The 17778-nt window shown below is 36.5% G+C and overlaps 1 protein-coding gene across 3 annotated transcripts; it reads left to right on the top strand.

The window, feature by feature from the left end:
- The first annotated feature begins 704 nt into the window (after window positions 1-704).
- Window positions 705-17261, top strand: LOC145785513 (uncharacterized). Of its 3 annotated transcripts, none has more exons than XM_082597168.1 (11): window positions 705-917; window positions 2830-2880; window positions 3253-3375; window positions 5371-5505; window positions 6203-6301; window positions 9079-9129; window positions 10130-10260; window positions 10760-10859; window positions 12086-12245; window positions 12560-12795; window positions 15716-17261. In XM_082597168.1, the coding sequence occupies exons 1-11, from the start codon at window positions 851-853 to the stop codon at window positions 16501-16503; spliced, it is 1941 nt and encodes a 646-aa protein (XP_082453294.1). In that variant the 5' UTR covers window positions 705-850; the 3' UTR covers window positions 16504-17261. The 3 variants fall into 3 exon arrangements, with proteins under 3 accessions (XP_082453294.1, XP_082453293.1, XP_082453292.1); XM_082597167.1 differs by having other exon boundaries at window positions 10760-10886; window positions 12560-12789; XM_082597166.1 differs by having other exon boundaries at window positions 10760-10886.
- The last annotated feature ends 517 nt before the right edge of the window (window positions 17262-17778 follow it).

The following is a 17778-nucleotide window of genomic DNA, read 5'->3' as shown; positions in this document are numbered from 1 at the left end:
CTTCTGTGCCTGTCTTTGCGTCAGCTCAAACATCTTACTATTTTCAACACGGCACGCTACAGCGTCAAAGACCACTAACTTGCACCCGACACCCAAAAATATTTGCCTCCGGGCCCTCTGAGCGTAGCGTTCGCACATGTCAGTTATCTGTGTCTTCATCAAAGCTATATTTACTTGGAAGGTAATAAGGTGTTGAAAGTATAAGGTCCATAATGGATATCTTTGAGAGGTGACTGAAATTACAGTAGGCCTGTCAGGTGTAAAAGCGTTTAGCTTAGTCTACTGTCTCAAACTGTACTAAATGGTCAGCTAGTGTTATTGTTAAAGCTATGTTTCGTTCCAGCTTGTATTAGTGGCCGGCCTATTTTTCTCGTGTATTGTTTCTACATTGTGCTTTGACGGCCGTCGAGTAGGCAGAAACACTTTAGACTTTTGATGGCTAAATCTGATCAAACTCGTAGTACGTACCTAGGGTATTTCATCGTGGGCTGCCCAGGTTTATGCAGCAAGGTAATTGAGGATTTAGATGAAGAAGCCAAGAAAACAAAAGCAGGCTATTTCTTTCTCGTAACAAACACTATTTCATGTGGTAAGTGCCATATGGATACTGTAGTTACATTTCAATATAAAAATGTTTCACCGCCATCTTTTCATCAAGCAAGTAATTAGTGCTTATCATTCTGCAATAATTATAGATACTTCCATTGAGTGTAAGAGCATAATTAAGTTATTCTAGGAAACTTACGAAACAACCGTGAATTTATTGATTTGAAAAAACAAGTCTGGACTGATACAACCTGGAAATCTGGGAATAAAGACGGGATTAGGCCTAATAAAGCTACCAGGCTTGATGTGGCGATTCGTGATTATTGGGATTCTCTTCGGAAGTGTCTCGGCATCCTTTGTGCCTTCACAAGGTATAGAATAAAATTATTCTTGTACTACTTGTGCTTGTTCCGATGTGCTTCATCTGTTGTATATTGCCTGCTTTACAAATATTACTTTAAAAGTTTGGTCAGCCTAAATATGTTAGCGTACGCAATGTCAATGCAGAGCTACATTTTGGAGTTTGATGATTGAAAGAGCAATCCGTGTCAGTGCGGCTAGCGGCTAGTTTTAGGATGAGTCGCCACTGACCCTTGTTCATTTGTACCACAAACGATGCAAATATGTGTTGTTTATTGTTGCAAAGACTGAAATGGTAATTGCCAACAGCTCCAAACTTTTGCTCTTTACTCACAGTAATTGTTGTAAGTTAAATTCAGCAACACCGCAAAGAATTTTCGTTTGTTTTTGTCTTGAATTTTATTTGGGTGTGAGCCCAGTCATTTTGTTTAACTGTTGATTTTGATCTGTGAGTGGGATATACATAAAGCAATAAACAAAATTAAATTATATTGTAACTTAAGACATTAATCCCAGCAAAGGAAGCGTTTGAAATGCACTGTCCTTGTAGGTAAGTAAACTTATTCAAAACATACATCCTTTCATTCATTGTGCGGCATTGTTCATCAGTTACTTACAAATCTAAGGAAATCACATCTATTCATGTAAATGTCAATTTTCGTATTTCCGCTATGTAGCTACTTTGAAAAATGACTTGTTAATTGTAACGCAGCGGAGAGGCAAAATTTGATGTGCCTATCAGAGGAGGGGGCATATACATTGAATGGAAGGGCTTTTGACTCTGAAATACCAACGTACTAAAAAGTGTTGGAATCCACTTTAGAAGATTGCTGTAAAGTGCATGGAGATATAGCCACATGATGTCTGTACTGAATCAAAACAATGTCCACTGAAGTTGTGGAATATTAACAATAATTAGGGGTTATGGGCTGTTCAGAGATATTAACAGGGCCGTAAAAGCAGGAAAATATTGAGAAACGTTGCTGTTTAGCCACAAACAACTTTCCATACATTTCTATTCAAGACTACATTTTGCATTTTTATTCCTTGTTTAGCCGTTAGTGCGAAAGTTAATTTGTAGGTGAGATTCTGATTAGAAGATGACTTTTCCAGGCTATGTAGGAAACTTTTACGGAAACCTCATTCTTTAATCTTAATCATATTTTTAGAATAAAAAAAAAACATTCTAAAACTTTAATAATGACATAAATATTACTTGCTGCGTTGTACTTTACGACTTTCAGTGTCAACTGAAGTATTCAGTGTTTACAAAAGTAGATCTCATCATCATAATCCATTCGGGTGTGCTCGGACACCATCAACGTAGTCCTTCCAAACATCTCTGTCCTTCATCAAATTTGACGTACGTGGTTTTTCACCCCAATGTCATGTTCTACTTGGTGGAACCCTGAGCTAGACTGACACTGAACTAGACTGACACTGAGCTAGACTGAAACTGAGCTAGACTGGCACTGAGCTAGACTGACACTGACTAGCAAATAAACTGGCAGTCGGTATAAAGACACACCGATACACAAACTAATGTGATTTTTATTATGGTTGTATCCAAGATGTGCGCTCATTGATCACCAGCTTTTCACTTTTGACAAGAAAAAACGGAGGCTTATAAGGAAACAGCTGGTTTTAACTCTTTGGTATAAACTCGACAACCTGGTAGAAACTTCTGTTGCCAAAGCAGCTGCAGAGACATTGATAAATCATAGATGAAAACTTGTCTTCGTATGTACTGAGCGCGGTTATCTTGTACAATTTACCACAGACCTACACACACAGCCACCCAGACATCTAAAGTTGTATGAAAAAGATGTCAAGGAAGCCAAGTTGCAAAAATTAAGTTGGGTCTAATGATTACTTGTTGATTTTTTCAAATAAACTAATAATTTAATATATTTTCTTTTGCAGATTTTGTTGAATGCCAAAGAGAATACGATGAACTTATTGGAGAACTTATTGGTAAGCTTTATTCTTGTGCACTTACACAACTTCTTCAGTGATTTTATCAGCGCAATTGTGGGCTAGTGCTGCTGCAGGCCTGCAGCATATGGCATTGCTTAAGGGTTTGTCTAGAACGTTCTATTATCTAATTGCTTCTCTATGAACATCTGAGTGGCAACAACTATCACAAATGATAAAATTTAACAGTTAATAATATTGTGAGTTTATAAACATTTTAAAAGTCAAAATACCTCCAAAGTGGAGATCAACGTGTGGAGATGATGGTGAAGATCAACGTTGTATTTTTGTATCAATTTAACTGATTAGCATTCACAACAAAACAAGCAAAGCTTACAATGATAAAGTAGCTTCCTGTTTATATTCATTTAGCATCAGCAGGGATGCCAGCTGCATCCATCACGTGGATGATCCTCTTCAATTCATTGGATTTAAACAATAATCAGCTAGTCAGCGCATCCGAGATCGTCCTAAAATTGAACAATGAACATTTAGGTGAGTGATGTTAATATTATCGAGCTAAAAATTGTGTTTATACGTTGATTTAACGTCTGTAGACGTTAAAACAACTTTTTTAAATTTTTCTACACATTCAAACATTTTGTACAAATTTGTTTGTATTGTCAAAGTCATTGGATTGTAACAAAAGTCAATCAATTTGTTGAATAGCTTACAGTTTAATGCAAATGTACTTTAGTACTTTGTGCAGATTTGAAAAAAAGTTGGCAACGGAAAAGCTATAGGCCAGTGTTGTTAATTCAGACAGCGGAATAGTAATTAATCATCCATTTTGCTGCTTTGATAAGCTGCACTCTGTTAGTGCGGAGAGCCAAAAACTTGGCTGTGTAGAACATGTTTCCATGTTAGAAGTAGCCTACTACGCGTACAAAGGAACCGACTGTTCTAACTACTGTGAATAAAGACCCGTTTCCATCAAACCGACCATTCGTGTAAAAATAACTTTTTCAAACAACTTGACGTTTTAAGGCGCAACACTAACTTCCGCTGCCCAAATTTTATTTACAGTGATGTGTTATTTTTGAACTGACGTGCCAGTTATACTGATGTTATTTCACGTATAAGTAAAGTCTACAGAACGCTTTAAGATCAAATATAATGTTCTGAAGATTTCAATTCTTCTGTTGTAGTCATGGCCGTTGAGAGAATATTTTGGCCCCGGTACAGATCTTCTGGCCTCAAATCAAGGCACATTAACAAAAAAACGCACTATTGTATATCCAAAGAACACATGGTGATTTTTTCAAGTTCTCGGGCCTCTTAGAAAGGTTGTGGGCCTCTAAAGTCCTCCCAGGTCTGGGTCCAAAGCTACCCCCTGAACCCCCGTGTCATCTGCTTGTACTTGATATAAGTTTATTAAGTTTAATACTGTACTGGAGTAAGCCTACATTCCAAACCTACATAGAGAGTTTCAGTTTAGTTTGTTATTGTTTCTGACCATCACAACGAAAAACAATGTATGCCAAACATGACAGTCATCTAGAAAAAGATAGAAGTGACCAAACGTGGACGTTATCATATACAATACATGATACCAAAGCAGGACAATCATTAAAATGTGGCACGGTCGCATTTACATTTAGGCTAATTTATCATATCACTTGTACAACTGATATAGCTTGCCATCGATTGATCCAGCAACGCTGATGCTTAGATTAAGTAACTTGCTAAAGTTTGTTATTTAGATTAATAGACTCCGCATGCTGTTTTTTTGTTTTTGTTTTGTTGAATGCACTATAATGGCAAAGATCCAATGATTAATTCATGAACAAGTAACAAAACAAATTAACTAAAAATAATCCGATTAGTAGTCTGTGAAAGTTGGTCTATTAGTAGCAATGAGGAAAACTACTTGGCCTGATGTTAGCACATGCTAAAGGTTACTTTAAGAGAGCATATTACGCTTACAGCTCTTGGCTAAAGTAATAAGGTTTTTCAAGCCCGCGGGTTATAACTTTGTGATATTTTTAGTGATTGAAAAACTAAACCAAAATGATTCACTAACCCTTTCAATGGCGTATAATGACAGCAAAAATATAAATTGTTGGAAATTAAAAAAAGATAAGCCGATATTAGTAGCCTATGTAGCCGATTGAATTTCTTACAGCTTCTGTAGCAATGTTTACATCATCTTTTCATTATAGCCAAAAAACATTAAACAAACTGAAATACGTTGGCCTCTAAGCAACCGTACCTCCCTTGCCAGGAGATACAGGGGACAATTAATACGGCCCTGGCCTCAAGGCATGGCGTGATGCTGGCTACTATGAACAAGTGAGCGTTATTAAAAATAGATTTGCAATGCCTCCGTACGAAAAAACTGCGTGCACCAACACTCTGCATGTTTACTGTCGCCACTTTGTTATTGCGGATGAACCACCAAGCTGATTTGATTTGGAAGCGGTTTTAAATTTAATTGAATCGATATTGTTGTTAATATCTTTGTGTTTAAACGTTTTTTTGTAATTTTAGTAACGGCAAAAGAAATGGAAAATTTACTTCCTGAAGCGCAATTGTGGATCAATGCAGCTAGGTCACAAGATGGAGATAGAGAGTTAAACTTGGCAGAATTCAAAGATATTGTCGGGGAAACCATAGGTAGAATTGGTGAGTAAAGTAGAATCTTGAACTAGTAGTTTAATGTTTTCCTTACTTAAGTCGCAAAGACTATGAGTTGAAATATGTTTTAAGCTTTTCTTGTTAATATTGGTGATTATGAATGGTCTTGCCGCAGTTCTTCAAATATGTTAAGAGAATGAAAAGATAAACAGAAAGAAAAATTTAAACTAACAAGCTTTTCACAAATTCTAAATTACAAGGGTCGTGGTGATTGGTATGCACGTTTGTTTAAATTTATATGGATTATGTAATAAAATATTCACGCAGGCTGTTTATAGCATTACGGGTGAAATGAAACCAGTGACATAAACCTTCTAAAAAACTTTTCATAAAGAGAGGTTTTAAAAAATGTTCGTATGACATATTGCATTAAGTTGTAACTACAGTAACCTAATTTACTCCACAACAGAAACAAAAGTAAGCCTATGATAGGTCACAACATATCAGCTTGCAATTGTACTAATGATTTGCAAAAGCGTACAAAAGTTTGAGTATGAAAAAACTAGAAAATTTGATGCCAGCTAGTTTACTCAAGCATTTCTTCGCAGGCACTTTCTTCGCTGTAATTTCTATATTAGACGAAAAAAAGTTCTATCTTTTGACCTCTGTTCTGTGAGCGTACGTCGCCCTGTAGGCTTTGCAATAAAGAATGTATGCACACTAACACAAATTCTTGTCTTTTTAGAAAGATCTCCGTCTTCAAACAGAGATTGGATTTCAACTGTTTCAAGCCTCTGTAATTACTTCAACAAAAACATACCAGAAATATCCGAGACTATTAAAGGTAACAAGCTTGGAATAAAATAGGAACTCATTATTGAGGACAAAGAGCATCAGAAGCTTGTTGAAAGTTCTAACATAATACAGTAGAATTCGCCTATAGTGACACCTGAAGGGACCGCGGAAAAAGTGTCACCATAACCGAAGTGTCACTATAGCCGAATTCTACTCAACTGTTGCGTATGCAAACGAGACTTTGCAACAGGTGTCACTATAGGCGAAGTGTCACTATAGCCAAAGTCACTATAGGCGAATTCTACTGTAACACAATAACTTTGCCACATCTGCCCAGTAGCAACCCTACTACACTCAAGTATTTCACTTGAAAATTTAAATATTTATAGTTGGACTGCTCCAGTATATGGTAGCCAAGTTATTATCACATCAAAAATCTGACGACTGGTTAGTTGCGAATATAGTTAATAACTTAATATCCTGATTTCATTAGAACATTTTATTTATGTATAGCCTACCCCAGTAGTTCTCAAACTGTGCGTCGCGACGCCCTGGTGCGTCGTTGCAATTTTCCAAGGGCGTCGCAGAAGAGTTTCGTTTCGTAGCTGAATTCAGTTTATCTTATAAAGATGAGGTTAATCCTTTGATTAGCAGTTTCAGTTGTCATCAAAGTTGTTAACTTCATTAAAACACGCCCACTGAAGTCAAGAGTTTTCAAAAAACTTTGTGGAGAAATGAATGCAGCGCATCGGAGTTTGCTCTTTTAATTTTCATCCAGGTGGCTTTCGCTTAGAAAATTCTTTGAACGCCTATACGAATTGGTGGATAAACTTCAGGCTTTTTTGCAGCAAGAAAATAATCCACTTGCAGATTGTTTAGCTCAGAACAATTTTTTATTGAAATTGGCTTACTTTACTTGTGTGATATCTTCGCCAAACTGAACATTTCTATGCAAGGGCCGAATAAAAATGACATTTCAGATAAAATTGCAGCATTCGTTAAAAAGCTGCTATTGTGGAAGGAAGATATAGCAAACCTGTATGGAAGCTCTCGATACTTCACTTTCTTGTCCAATTTGCTTGAAAAGAAAAGTATGACGCTGCCTTCAAATTTGTGAAGCATATTTGGGCAACATTTGTCCAAGCTCGAGTCAAAATTTGCAAAATACTTTCCGAAAAATTTATCAAACTACGAATGGATTTGTGATCCTTTCGTCCAACCTACTCCACTGTCTTTTACTGCACAAGAAAAAGAAGCCTACATTGACCTTTCTTGTGACAATTCCCTGAAAAGGATGTTTAATTCAGGAAATCCGGCAAATTTCTGGATTTCAATGAATGGCGATTATCCAGCTTTGGTGAAAAAAGCACTACGAATTATTATCCCATATGTCACGTCATATTTATGTGAAGCAGGATTTTCTGCCTTGGCGGTGATAAAAAGCAAATTTCGATCACCAATAAACACTGAAAGAAAAATGCGGATGGCAATTTCAAAAATTCTCCCAAGATTTAATTAACTTTGTAAAAACAAACAAGCCCACACGTCACATTAAATAATATGCATCGCTTTTTGTTGTTGTATCACCAAACAAAACTTTAATAATAAGTTTCCTCATTAACTTTTATTTGCTGGTGCGTCGCAAGTCCAGAAAACTTTTCCAGAGGCGTCGCAACAAAAAAAAGTTTGAGAACCACTGGCCTACCCTATCAAGCTACAGGTAGACCATTGAAAATCCAGTGAGGAGTTACAGACCACGAATTGCAATTGTTTGACCCTGTTGAGTGTTGACGTGGTAAAATGCTGTAAACTTAGCCTATAGCCATTTTGATGTCCAGAGTCTATATTTACGCATAAAGAATGATGTTTATTATAAATTGTAATCAAGACTTCATCTCAGTGATGTAAAACTTACATTGTAAACTACATCAGTTTACGCCTCACTAAACCAGAAACATGTTCAGATGTTCTTGAAAATAAATTGGTCATAACTGAAGTTAAATAAACGACATTCAGAGTACTGGTTTTATAAACGGAAGGCAGGTGTCCAAACAATAGTAATGAAAGTCCATCTGACAAAAAACTGACAAAAACTGATTGATGGGAATATTTATCTTTGGACTGAAAAAGCTTTTTTTAACGACTTAATCTTTGCAGTTTCGCGTAGGCTACTTGTAGAGGCTTTGAACTATTGATGCAGGCACCGAGGCACAAAGGAAAGTTTCCACTTGTTGAAGTGCTGTCTTTGCATTATTCCATTTATTAGATGCTGCTGCATGGAGAGCTGTCCTTGATATGCGTTGCTGAAGCGCACATCCTGAGAGTCGAACCAGCGCCGCTTGATATTGCAGTTTGTTTTATTGTAAAGTCAAATGAGCTACTTAACCAACTAAACTAACGAGGCAAGCGAACTTTTGTCTATGACCTACTGCGAAAAAGCAAAAGAATAAAATTTATGCCACAAATAAAGCGCTTGCAACAGGACTAGAATATGATTTTAAGGAGTTCCTCGTTGATACTTATTTCAGTTAATTGACAAAAGATCAATATTCATATTGAAGGCTGATATAATCAATGCCGCGAGACAACGCCTCCAGCGTGTGGGATGTAATCATTCAAAAATGTCTTCTTTGTTGATGGAATGAGCAATTATGAGCAAGGCTATCAAAAGTGAGATTATGGTTTGGAGCTACTGCATTTTCCACTTTTTCTGCTTTCCTCAAATAAAAGACATCATGCCTTGACTTTGTAATAACTTTCCGTCGACATTATAAAGTGAGTTGTTTTTTTATTTTACATTTACTGATTGATACATTTTTGTCACAGACTTGTCCAACTGCACCTACGCTCTAAGAGAGGAACAAATATCATCCGCAGGTAAGAGTTAAAGAAAGCGATATTTCACTGACAAAGTATGCTCACAATATGCAGTATGCTGCAACAATTGCAACAAGGGAAGTGTGGATTTTCAACATGATTGTGTATTGTGTGGATTGTGTACAGAATTTCTCACTATGCGAGGTACACAAAACGATTTTGAAACTTTGGATAAGCCCAAACAATAACAGAAGGGCTCTGATTGAACGCCAGTTTAGAGTCTACCATAGGAGTTGTTCAAAAAAGAAATAAAAATATGGCTTATAGACAAATTTTGACTTTGTAACTGAATTTATTCAAATATCACGTGGGCTAAATCAATTTGCGAAACCTATCAAAATACATCTTAACGATATTGGAGTCATACGGATACAAGGATAGCCTACATTATGTTGGCCTACCAGACGTAGCTACAAAGAACATTTTAGAAAAAAGAAACTATTTAGGCAAATAGTGTCAGTCATTAATAAGTTGTAATACTGCAGCATTAAAAACATAAATTTATTAGGGCAAGATAACATTTAGGAGGTGGGGGATTGTTCCCCCTAGTCTCCCCGCGTAGCTACGTCCCTGTTTACATATATATATTTTTAGGCTTTCATCGATACATATATTGCCACACATAGTAATTTCAATGTAGCTCATTCAATGCATATTGCCCTAAGTCTTTATTCCATTTCAGTATTCCTTAACTGCTTCATCGCCTACAAGGGGTCTAGAGTAGAGTTTTGCGATCACTTAGAAACAACGATAGGAGCAATTCAACATAAAACACAAATTGCTATTTTAATATGTTTTCAGTACCGGTACGATAATGTGTTGTTGCAAAAGGAATTTTAGTTGTAAAATATGTAAATTTAGACACCTATTCTATTTGAATAAGGACCTTCTGATGATCTTCCTTTTAGGGTGAAACAAGTTGTCAAGGGTTTAGAGACTAATAACTATATTTGAATTAAATTTAGACACCTGTGAAAATTAAAGCGTAAACGTTTTGAAGGTACACATTCAAGCGAAGTTGTGGTTAACATTTGGAAGGGTACATTCAAAACTCTTGACATGGACGGAGACTCTTACCTTTCCCGTGATGAGCTCGCGCAGGTTTTTCTCTATTTCAACCCAAACTCAAATGTAAGTTTGAATAATTGGTAGTCGTCTGCTTTTGCAACTCAGACAATTCACAGTATATTGTAATCTACCTGTTTGCTTGTAATATTAACAATGTTATGGTTTTATTTATTGTGCTTTGCAACTGCTGTGGTCTTTGAGCGACTGGGTTCATTTTTAATTTTATATCAGGTTTACGATGTCGTCACATTATTATCCGACTTATTATCATTTCGTTACACAAGAAAGAACACAATCGGTACCGTTTTAAAGTCTTCGGTCTGACCCGACCTGAAATCGATCTTAGATCTACCAGCTTCAGAGCCAAAAGCAAAACCACTCAGCCACTGAGCTGGTGTCTTCAGTGTTGCCCGACCTACTGCAAAATCAATTTCAAATTTAAAAGCACTTGAGCCGAAGGCGATAACCGATGATGGTTCTGATGTCCATGAGAGACATAAAAATAGAAAGTAGAAAAAAAGGTCAAACAATTTGCCCCAAACAACTGATTAATTTATTTTAGATGTCTGCCAGTAAGATTGCCAGCAACATTCAAACATTTTTGCAAGAAGACTTATTGGACCAGCCTCGGTTCCTTCAAGCTGTAACTGTTCTTCTGTTTGGTAAATACGTGAATATATTAAAGCTCGGTAAATATTTTGAATTTCAAATATATTTGGGGGTTTTACTAATTTTATGAAAGTTTACTAACTGCAAGATGGTGAGTAATCAATTTTTATTAAATTTGAGTAGCCTATCTTAAATTAAAAGTGCATCTTCTGTTTTTTTTTTTTTATAAACTTCATTTATTTTGCAAATAAGTAAAAGTTGCAATATAGACCTGTAGTGTAGACTGCTAGTCTTGTTAGAATTTAGATTATTTTTCGTCACTGAAGTGGTTGCATGCACAATGAGGTGAAACAGTTGGGCTTGCATGACTTTGAAAGATCAACTCACTTGCGGTAACCAGAAGTAGGTATTGGTACTGTACATATAATTCGATATTGATAAGCGGCGCTTATTTCAAAAAGCACCAAAAGTGACACATGACATTAACGAAATTCAATAGGCGCCTGGTGCTTTTGTGGATGCTATCAGATAAAATAATCTTCAATCTTTGCGTCATAAACCATTTTTTTTGTATTTTTTTTTAATAAAGGACGCTGAAACCACTTGGCTTGATTTGCATGTTAAAACGTAGCCGACATATAAAATACTTCCATGGCCTTAAAAAATAATTTTTAAGATAAGCTACAAATTGCCTTACCTTACAAAGCACTCCAAACCAACAAAAAGTTTCGAAAAATTTTAGAAACATTTTAGGTATCCAGACCTATTGCATGGACACGAATAGATTATAGAATAGACTATGTTGCAGTTTTTTACAGCATGTAGCCTACACTGTACAGTATTGCGTAAGAATCGTTTGTCCTACGACAACGGAGTATTTTTTGATAAGCAGTGAAAAAAATTAGATGTTGCCATAAAAAATTAGTATTATCTACAATATTGTTACAGCGCTGTAGTTTTCTTTTGTAATCTTCACGCCGTTTATATGGTAGCTATATTACTGTATGCTGACTCAATGCATTAAGCCTTAGGTATTAAGTTACGATATTGCAAAAAATATTATTGCGCACATGTTATTGGTAGAATTGTTTGAGCTTCAAGGTTAGCACCCTTAAACTGAAAAAAAAAATTAACTTTCTTCAATGTCTATGGCAGCTATTAAGTAACATAACTGGCAAATAAGCATTTTCATAAACTGTTATGAAGTCGCACATCGGCATATTGTCCAGCATGTCAAACATTATTATTGTGGCAACAATTTCTTTGATGTATTTTATAGGATCTTCAGAAAATAAAGCATGGTTCAATGTGACATCAGCCAAACAGCTTCGAGGGAAGGAACTCTTATGTTCGACTTTGCACTCGGCCAGAAATGACGTCATGACTCAACTGCAAAGAAATGAGGAATGCATAAGTTTGTACACCAGCACTTTGAATAGGTTTGTGTTTTTGTTTGTGCAATTGCATTTGTAAACATGAAGTTACTTTGTAACTTTTTGGACCAATTTATTTTCTTAGATCTGTCTCAGCACATCCACATAATGTTGTACTGTATAGCCTACACCTACGATTTTGTGCTTTGCTGTTTTAAAATCGCTAGATTTTTACAAAAACTATTTTTTTTCTTGACGTTTTTACATCAGACGCAACGCTTTGCAAATTGCTGAAGAAGGTCAAAAAATGTAAGTCGTGGTAGGTTTTTGTTCCATTTTGATTTTTGCTAATCTTTCGTTATTTGATTTCACTTTTGCAGTGTTTTGGACAAAGACAAATTTATCGCCACGGATTATATATTCACTGTAGCGGACGCAGACAAAAACGGAATAGTCACTTTGGAAGAATTGAACAACTTTTCCGTAGAAGGAGCCAATAAAAAATCAGATTGCAACATCGCTTTACTCTTCGATAAAAACGACATTTTCTTCAACTCAAAGAATATGACAAATTTGATGCCAGACGAAATAGCTTTATTGAACAGCAAAAGTGAGGGTAAGATTTAAACCAATGGACAGATTTTTTTGAGGAAAATTAACATGAGTTTTCAATAATTTTGCAATTCAAATTTGTACTTTTAAATACCTTACTTTAAAATAAATAATAGATTTTGCTATCTGGGTTTTCTATTGCTAAATGTCACCGAGCCCACTTAGCTAAATCTGTCTATTTTACATTGTTTCAACGTCCGGATACGTTGAATCAATTTAAAAAGATCTATTTTGTTTGTCCGGACTCATAGATTGCTCAAGAGCACTTATTGCGGGAACTTTTATTACATTAAAATGTTGTTTGTACATTTAAAATTATAGATTTTTAAAAATAACCTCAAAAATTCCCTAAAAGAGCGTGCATATCGTGATAGCCACTTGGTCTATTTAAAATCATTGGGTTGGCTGTGTCTATGGTAAGACATTTTTTCGTGAGGTTTTCTTTGCTTACCTTGCTTTTCTTGATGATCTAATGTTCTAATCTAAACTAACCGCACCAGGAGCTGTGTCTCCCACGTTGCCGTTTAACACTCTTGATAACGCACCACGACCAACCAACATGACAATTGTCTATAGGCCTATCAATTTTTTTTTATTGTTTTGCCTTTTTTTTCTCCCAGACACCACTTGTTGAGTTTTCCTCATTTGTTTTAATCTTTTAATTTCTCAAGGTGTTGCAAATTTTTCATATAACCTATCTGCTTTCAGCTGGTGGGTACACATTCTTAGAGTTCTTCTTATCTTGAAGTTCGACACGTAATTTATGTCAATAACGTAATCTTAACGTTTTCATGCGAGTGTTGTTACCTTTACTGACGTGTTGAAAACGTTTTGTTAGGTTAGTCGGCTTGTTATGGTGCGAATTTGCAGGAAAAATGCCTCAAGCTAAGATTGTTCTTAAGATTTTGCTAATATTTGCACATGAATACAGTGTGGCCTGCTTGAAGACAACAACTCAGCATTTTTAAAGTATTCAAACAATCATACGTTTACAAGTAGGCTAAAATGTAACTTTATAAATTCGACATTCAAAAGAACATGGCAGCATTCATTTTTGGAATAATTCCAATTGATGGTGGAAATTTTTATCTTCGAATTAAGAGAACTGCTTTGAAAAGTTAACCAAGGTAGTTTTGCATGTTTGTGAAGGCTTCGTTTAAAATACAATACTGACGCAGGCCCAGTCACCGAGGTTGACAAAATGCAGTTTGCTTTTGAAATGTTGCCTGTCAATTATTCCAACATCTAGGTGGCATTGAATGGATAGTTTTTCTTGAAATGTGTTGCTCAAACCAGGGGCGCCGGAAGCGGGGGGGCAGGGGGGGCGAATGCTCCCCCTGCCCCCAAATTTTTTGCAGATGGAGGGGCAGGGGGGGCAATGGTGCCCTTTTAAAGTCATGTAAGCTACTGCACATTTTGCAATATAACAATTTCTGCTATTCGCTTTTAGCCTAATTATAATCTTTCATTTTTGCCTCAAAATAATACTTACGGCACAAAATTTTGCAACACAGTACAGGCCTTAAAACTCGTTTTTTTTTTCGGCAGCCATCGTGGCCTACCGGGAGCTCCTTCTCGGCGGCCAAATCTGCGTGCTTGGAGGCCAAAATACAAAATAAAAATAACGATAGCACAAGTAAATAGAATTAAACTTGCAACAATGCTAAAATGATGACTTAGCGTTGTTGAAGTCTGAGCCTGGGCGACGTCCTACAATAGAATCGCTGCACCACGCAATAACTGCTTTATCGGGATTGTAATCCAGTACTATTCAAACAACACTCGCACGAGTGTCTCCAATGTGGCTGATTTTATAAAAGTTCGCTACTCCCCTAGAATTCTTTTTAGCAACGAAAAACAACGTTCGACATGTGTTGACGATGACGGCAAGGTAATAAAATAAGTATTTCAATGCCTAAAACATTAGGCTACTTGTAGGCTTTAACTGCCCTTTATCAGAACTGACGATGCACTAGCAAGTGCAAAATTATTTTTCTGTTACATCTACTGACATCTGATCCTGTTGCCTTAGCAATTGAGGTTTTAGCTATTTCAATGATGTACATTACTAAAAAACATTACTAAAAGAAGCATAATTTTTGCAAAATATGATCAAAAAATGTTTTCCCCATTGATGTCAACTAACTTTGTTCTCCTTTTTAACAACGGTTCAATGTCCGACAACATCGAATCGACATAAAAACGACAATATTGCCAGCCGATGTAAATTAGCAATTCGGTTTAAGACTTTGTAAAAATAAACGTCGGGAATTACAAACAAGACTTACAGCGCTGGCGATCGCAGATGGATATTCCATCAATAACAAAGATTCCCCACACAATGCAACAGTGGCGATTATGACGCGCTGACCTAACTTTGCGTCACTCTTTGATACTGCATGCTTTCGACAGTTAATCCACGATCATTGTATTGCGAAATTAAATAATTGGCTAGGAGAGACCGGCGGCCAAACTTGGCCGATTGAGGAGGTAGCACCGGCGGTTCATTCAAGCACTACTTAGCGGCCATGGCCGCAGGCTGCTTTAAGGCTTGACAGTAGGTTACATCATTATAAAATAGCATGATGCCCTTCTTTGTATACCGGACACTTGTAGGCTATCATTACTCAATACACAGTGAGCTGATAGATTAGCATTATCGCTATGTCTTATCTTAAAACTTGAAAAAAAATTGGCCTTTTAGTAAACAAAAGTGCCCTTTTTTCGTAATCTTGCCCCCCCAGTCAAAAATCGTTCCGGCGCCCCTGGCTCAAACGCACGCCCCGACAATTGAACCAACGCTACCTGATCGTATCGTTACCTTGTTCACTGTTGGACGAATATTCAACTGAGCTACTGGTGCTCTTCATAGAAGTGACGCAGCATGCCCAGAAAAAGTGTTAACAACTATGTTTTATTGGCAGATGACAAACTGGAGCTTTCTATATTATCTCGCAAGCAGCACAAAGCGTGGAATGCCTTTTGCCAGACAACCGTTGATGCAATCAACAAATTTCCTGTCGCTGCAGAATGGGCCGACTCGACGACGAAAGAACCTGTTACCGCTACCACTGAAAAACCAAGCATAACATATCTGCTAGCTCAGCTTCAAAGTCGGATCAAACAAAAACATATTACCTTGGAGCCCAAAGTGATAAGGGAGCTTCTCAACTCTCTTCGAGGTTTTACCCAAACAGTCAATCCCACAGTCACCGTTGAAGAAACCACATTTCTCCAACTGTTATCAACTACAGCAGCAGCACCAACGACTGTTGCTGAAACAACGTTGCCAGAGGTAATACAAGTTGAAACCACGCAAGATGAAGTTCACATAACGTCACAAAACATTCTCAGATCCGAAATGACGACATCTAAAGTAGATGGCCTTTCAGCGGTTGTCCGTGACGTCCTAAAAGACCTTGAAAATGAGAATGACACTGGATCAGATGGAGCTCAAGATAAAGAAATGGAATCTCTATTGAAGCAATTGAATACTACCACTGAAAGTGAAAACAAGAGCGATAAGGAGCAAACGAAAGAAGAAACAGAGTTATATGAGCTTTTGGAGGAGTACAGGAACGACATGCACATGGAACAGAATGATGCAAATACTCCTGGAAAACCTAAACAGCCGTCTCATAGCATATCATCGGAAGAAGTTGAATTACAGGAACTGTTACAGAAAGCTATTCGTGAGCAAACGTTGGAGTAAAAACACAACAAGTTCATGTAATGTACAAATGTCTATGGCTGCAATGTAAGCTGCAAAACAAAGTTATACTCGACATTGACCTAATGTGGGGGCCGATATCTGATAAACATTTCAAACAGATTCTTAGTGATGCGTGTATAGACTACGGCATGGAAGTAATTGTATGTTGTTTATTACAAAATTAGGCCTACATGTTGCAAATCAATAAGGTTTAAAGTCTGGTGCTCAATTTAATTTTGCATGGAACAGATTTGTCATGGTATACAGTTATTGTCTATTGTGGACAAGTATGAAAACCAATTCATGTTCAATATCTTACGTTTACGAAGCATTGAGCTGCTTCTTTACTGAAAAAAGCTCACCTTTTGATGAAAGCATTAAATTAATATGAAATATCGCAGGTTAGGCCTACCATCGTTGGCATGAATTACCATCACAGGTAACCCACACTATGTCTTTTTTTTTAATTAAAGTGCACTACATTTTGTCAACAACCAATCATATTATTGTTGATGAGCCTGTTTGTTTGTGTAAACTATTTGCAATAACTGCTTTGTTTATTTTTGAATTATTTTTTACTTTTCCGTGTCTCGTGTTTGTTGTAATATCACTTGACACAAATGGAAAGAAGTTTTTCCATTTGCTGTCAAACTTAAAAAAGCAAGAAAAATGCATTAGGCTGTAAGAATTGAACAGTCCTTTTATATTTTCGCAGTGAAAGTTTTATTTCCGAAATTAAAACAGTTCATCGAAATGTTCGACTTTGTAGTGTGTCACTCTTGCAGATCAATGGAAAGCGAGGTTTTTGTTGCCCAATCTGAAAATGTAGGCCAACACCCGAAGAAAAATTAGGCTCTATCAATGATATCAGCCTACCCATTTAAGGTAAATGTATGAATAAAATTCTTCTGTAAATCCCTGATAAAATTTGTGATCTATTCGTATTTCAACAAATTCATTTTTTGTTAAAATTAAATTCCTGCAATCTCTTCAATTAATGCGTTGGTTTCGCGAACCAACGAACGATTTATGTACAAAACCAGCATTTGTTTCTAAACGTCCTAGGATAATTGATCGATGCGGCGGAATGTTTTTAAACTTAAATCAAACAAAATTCTATTTTGCTTTGGTTTCATTTCGAGTCTTCTGCGTGAAAAACTTCGTTACGGTACACTTTAAACTCCCTTTCATGAAGTGAAATCTTGCTTCATGATAACTCAAATAAACAGACGGGTCAAGGGTTATATTCTACAGCAGACTGACCAGCAAAGTGTT

The sequence above is a fragment of the Aplidium turbinatum genome, chromosome 16 (genome assembly GCF_918807975.1).
Source record: "Aplidium turbinatum chromosome 16, kaAplTurb1.1, whole genome shotgun sequence".
Taxonomy (NCBI): domain Eukaryota; kingdom Metazoa; phylum Chordata; class Ascidiacea; order Aplousobranchia; family Polyclinidae; genus Aplidium; species Aplidium turbinatum.
Note: the sequence above shows the minus strand (reverse complement) of the source record. Positions and strands in the feature narration are given on the sequence as shown.

Bases quoted from the DNA above. Each gene is read 5' to 3' on its own strand.
- LOC145785513 (XM_082597166.1), top strand. From the start codon at position 851: ATGTGGCGATTCGTGATTATTGGGATTCTCTTCGGAAGTGTCTCGGCA. The intron at 5,506-6,202 runs GTGAGTAAAGTA...TTGTCTTTTTAG, and splicing joins GGAAACCATAGGTAGAATTG to AAAGATCTCCGTCTTCAAAC. The intron at 12,246-12,559 runs GTTTGTGTTTTT...TCACTTTTGCAG, and splicing joins TACACCAGCACTTTGAATAG to TGTTTTGGACAAAGACAAAT.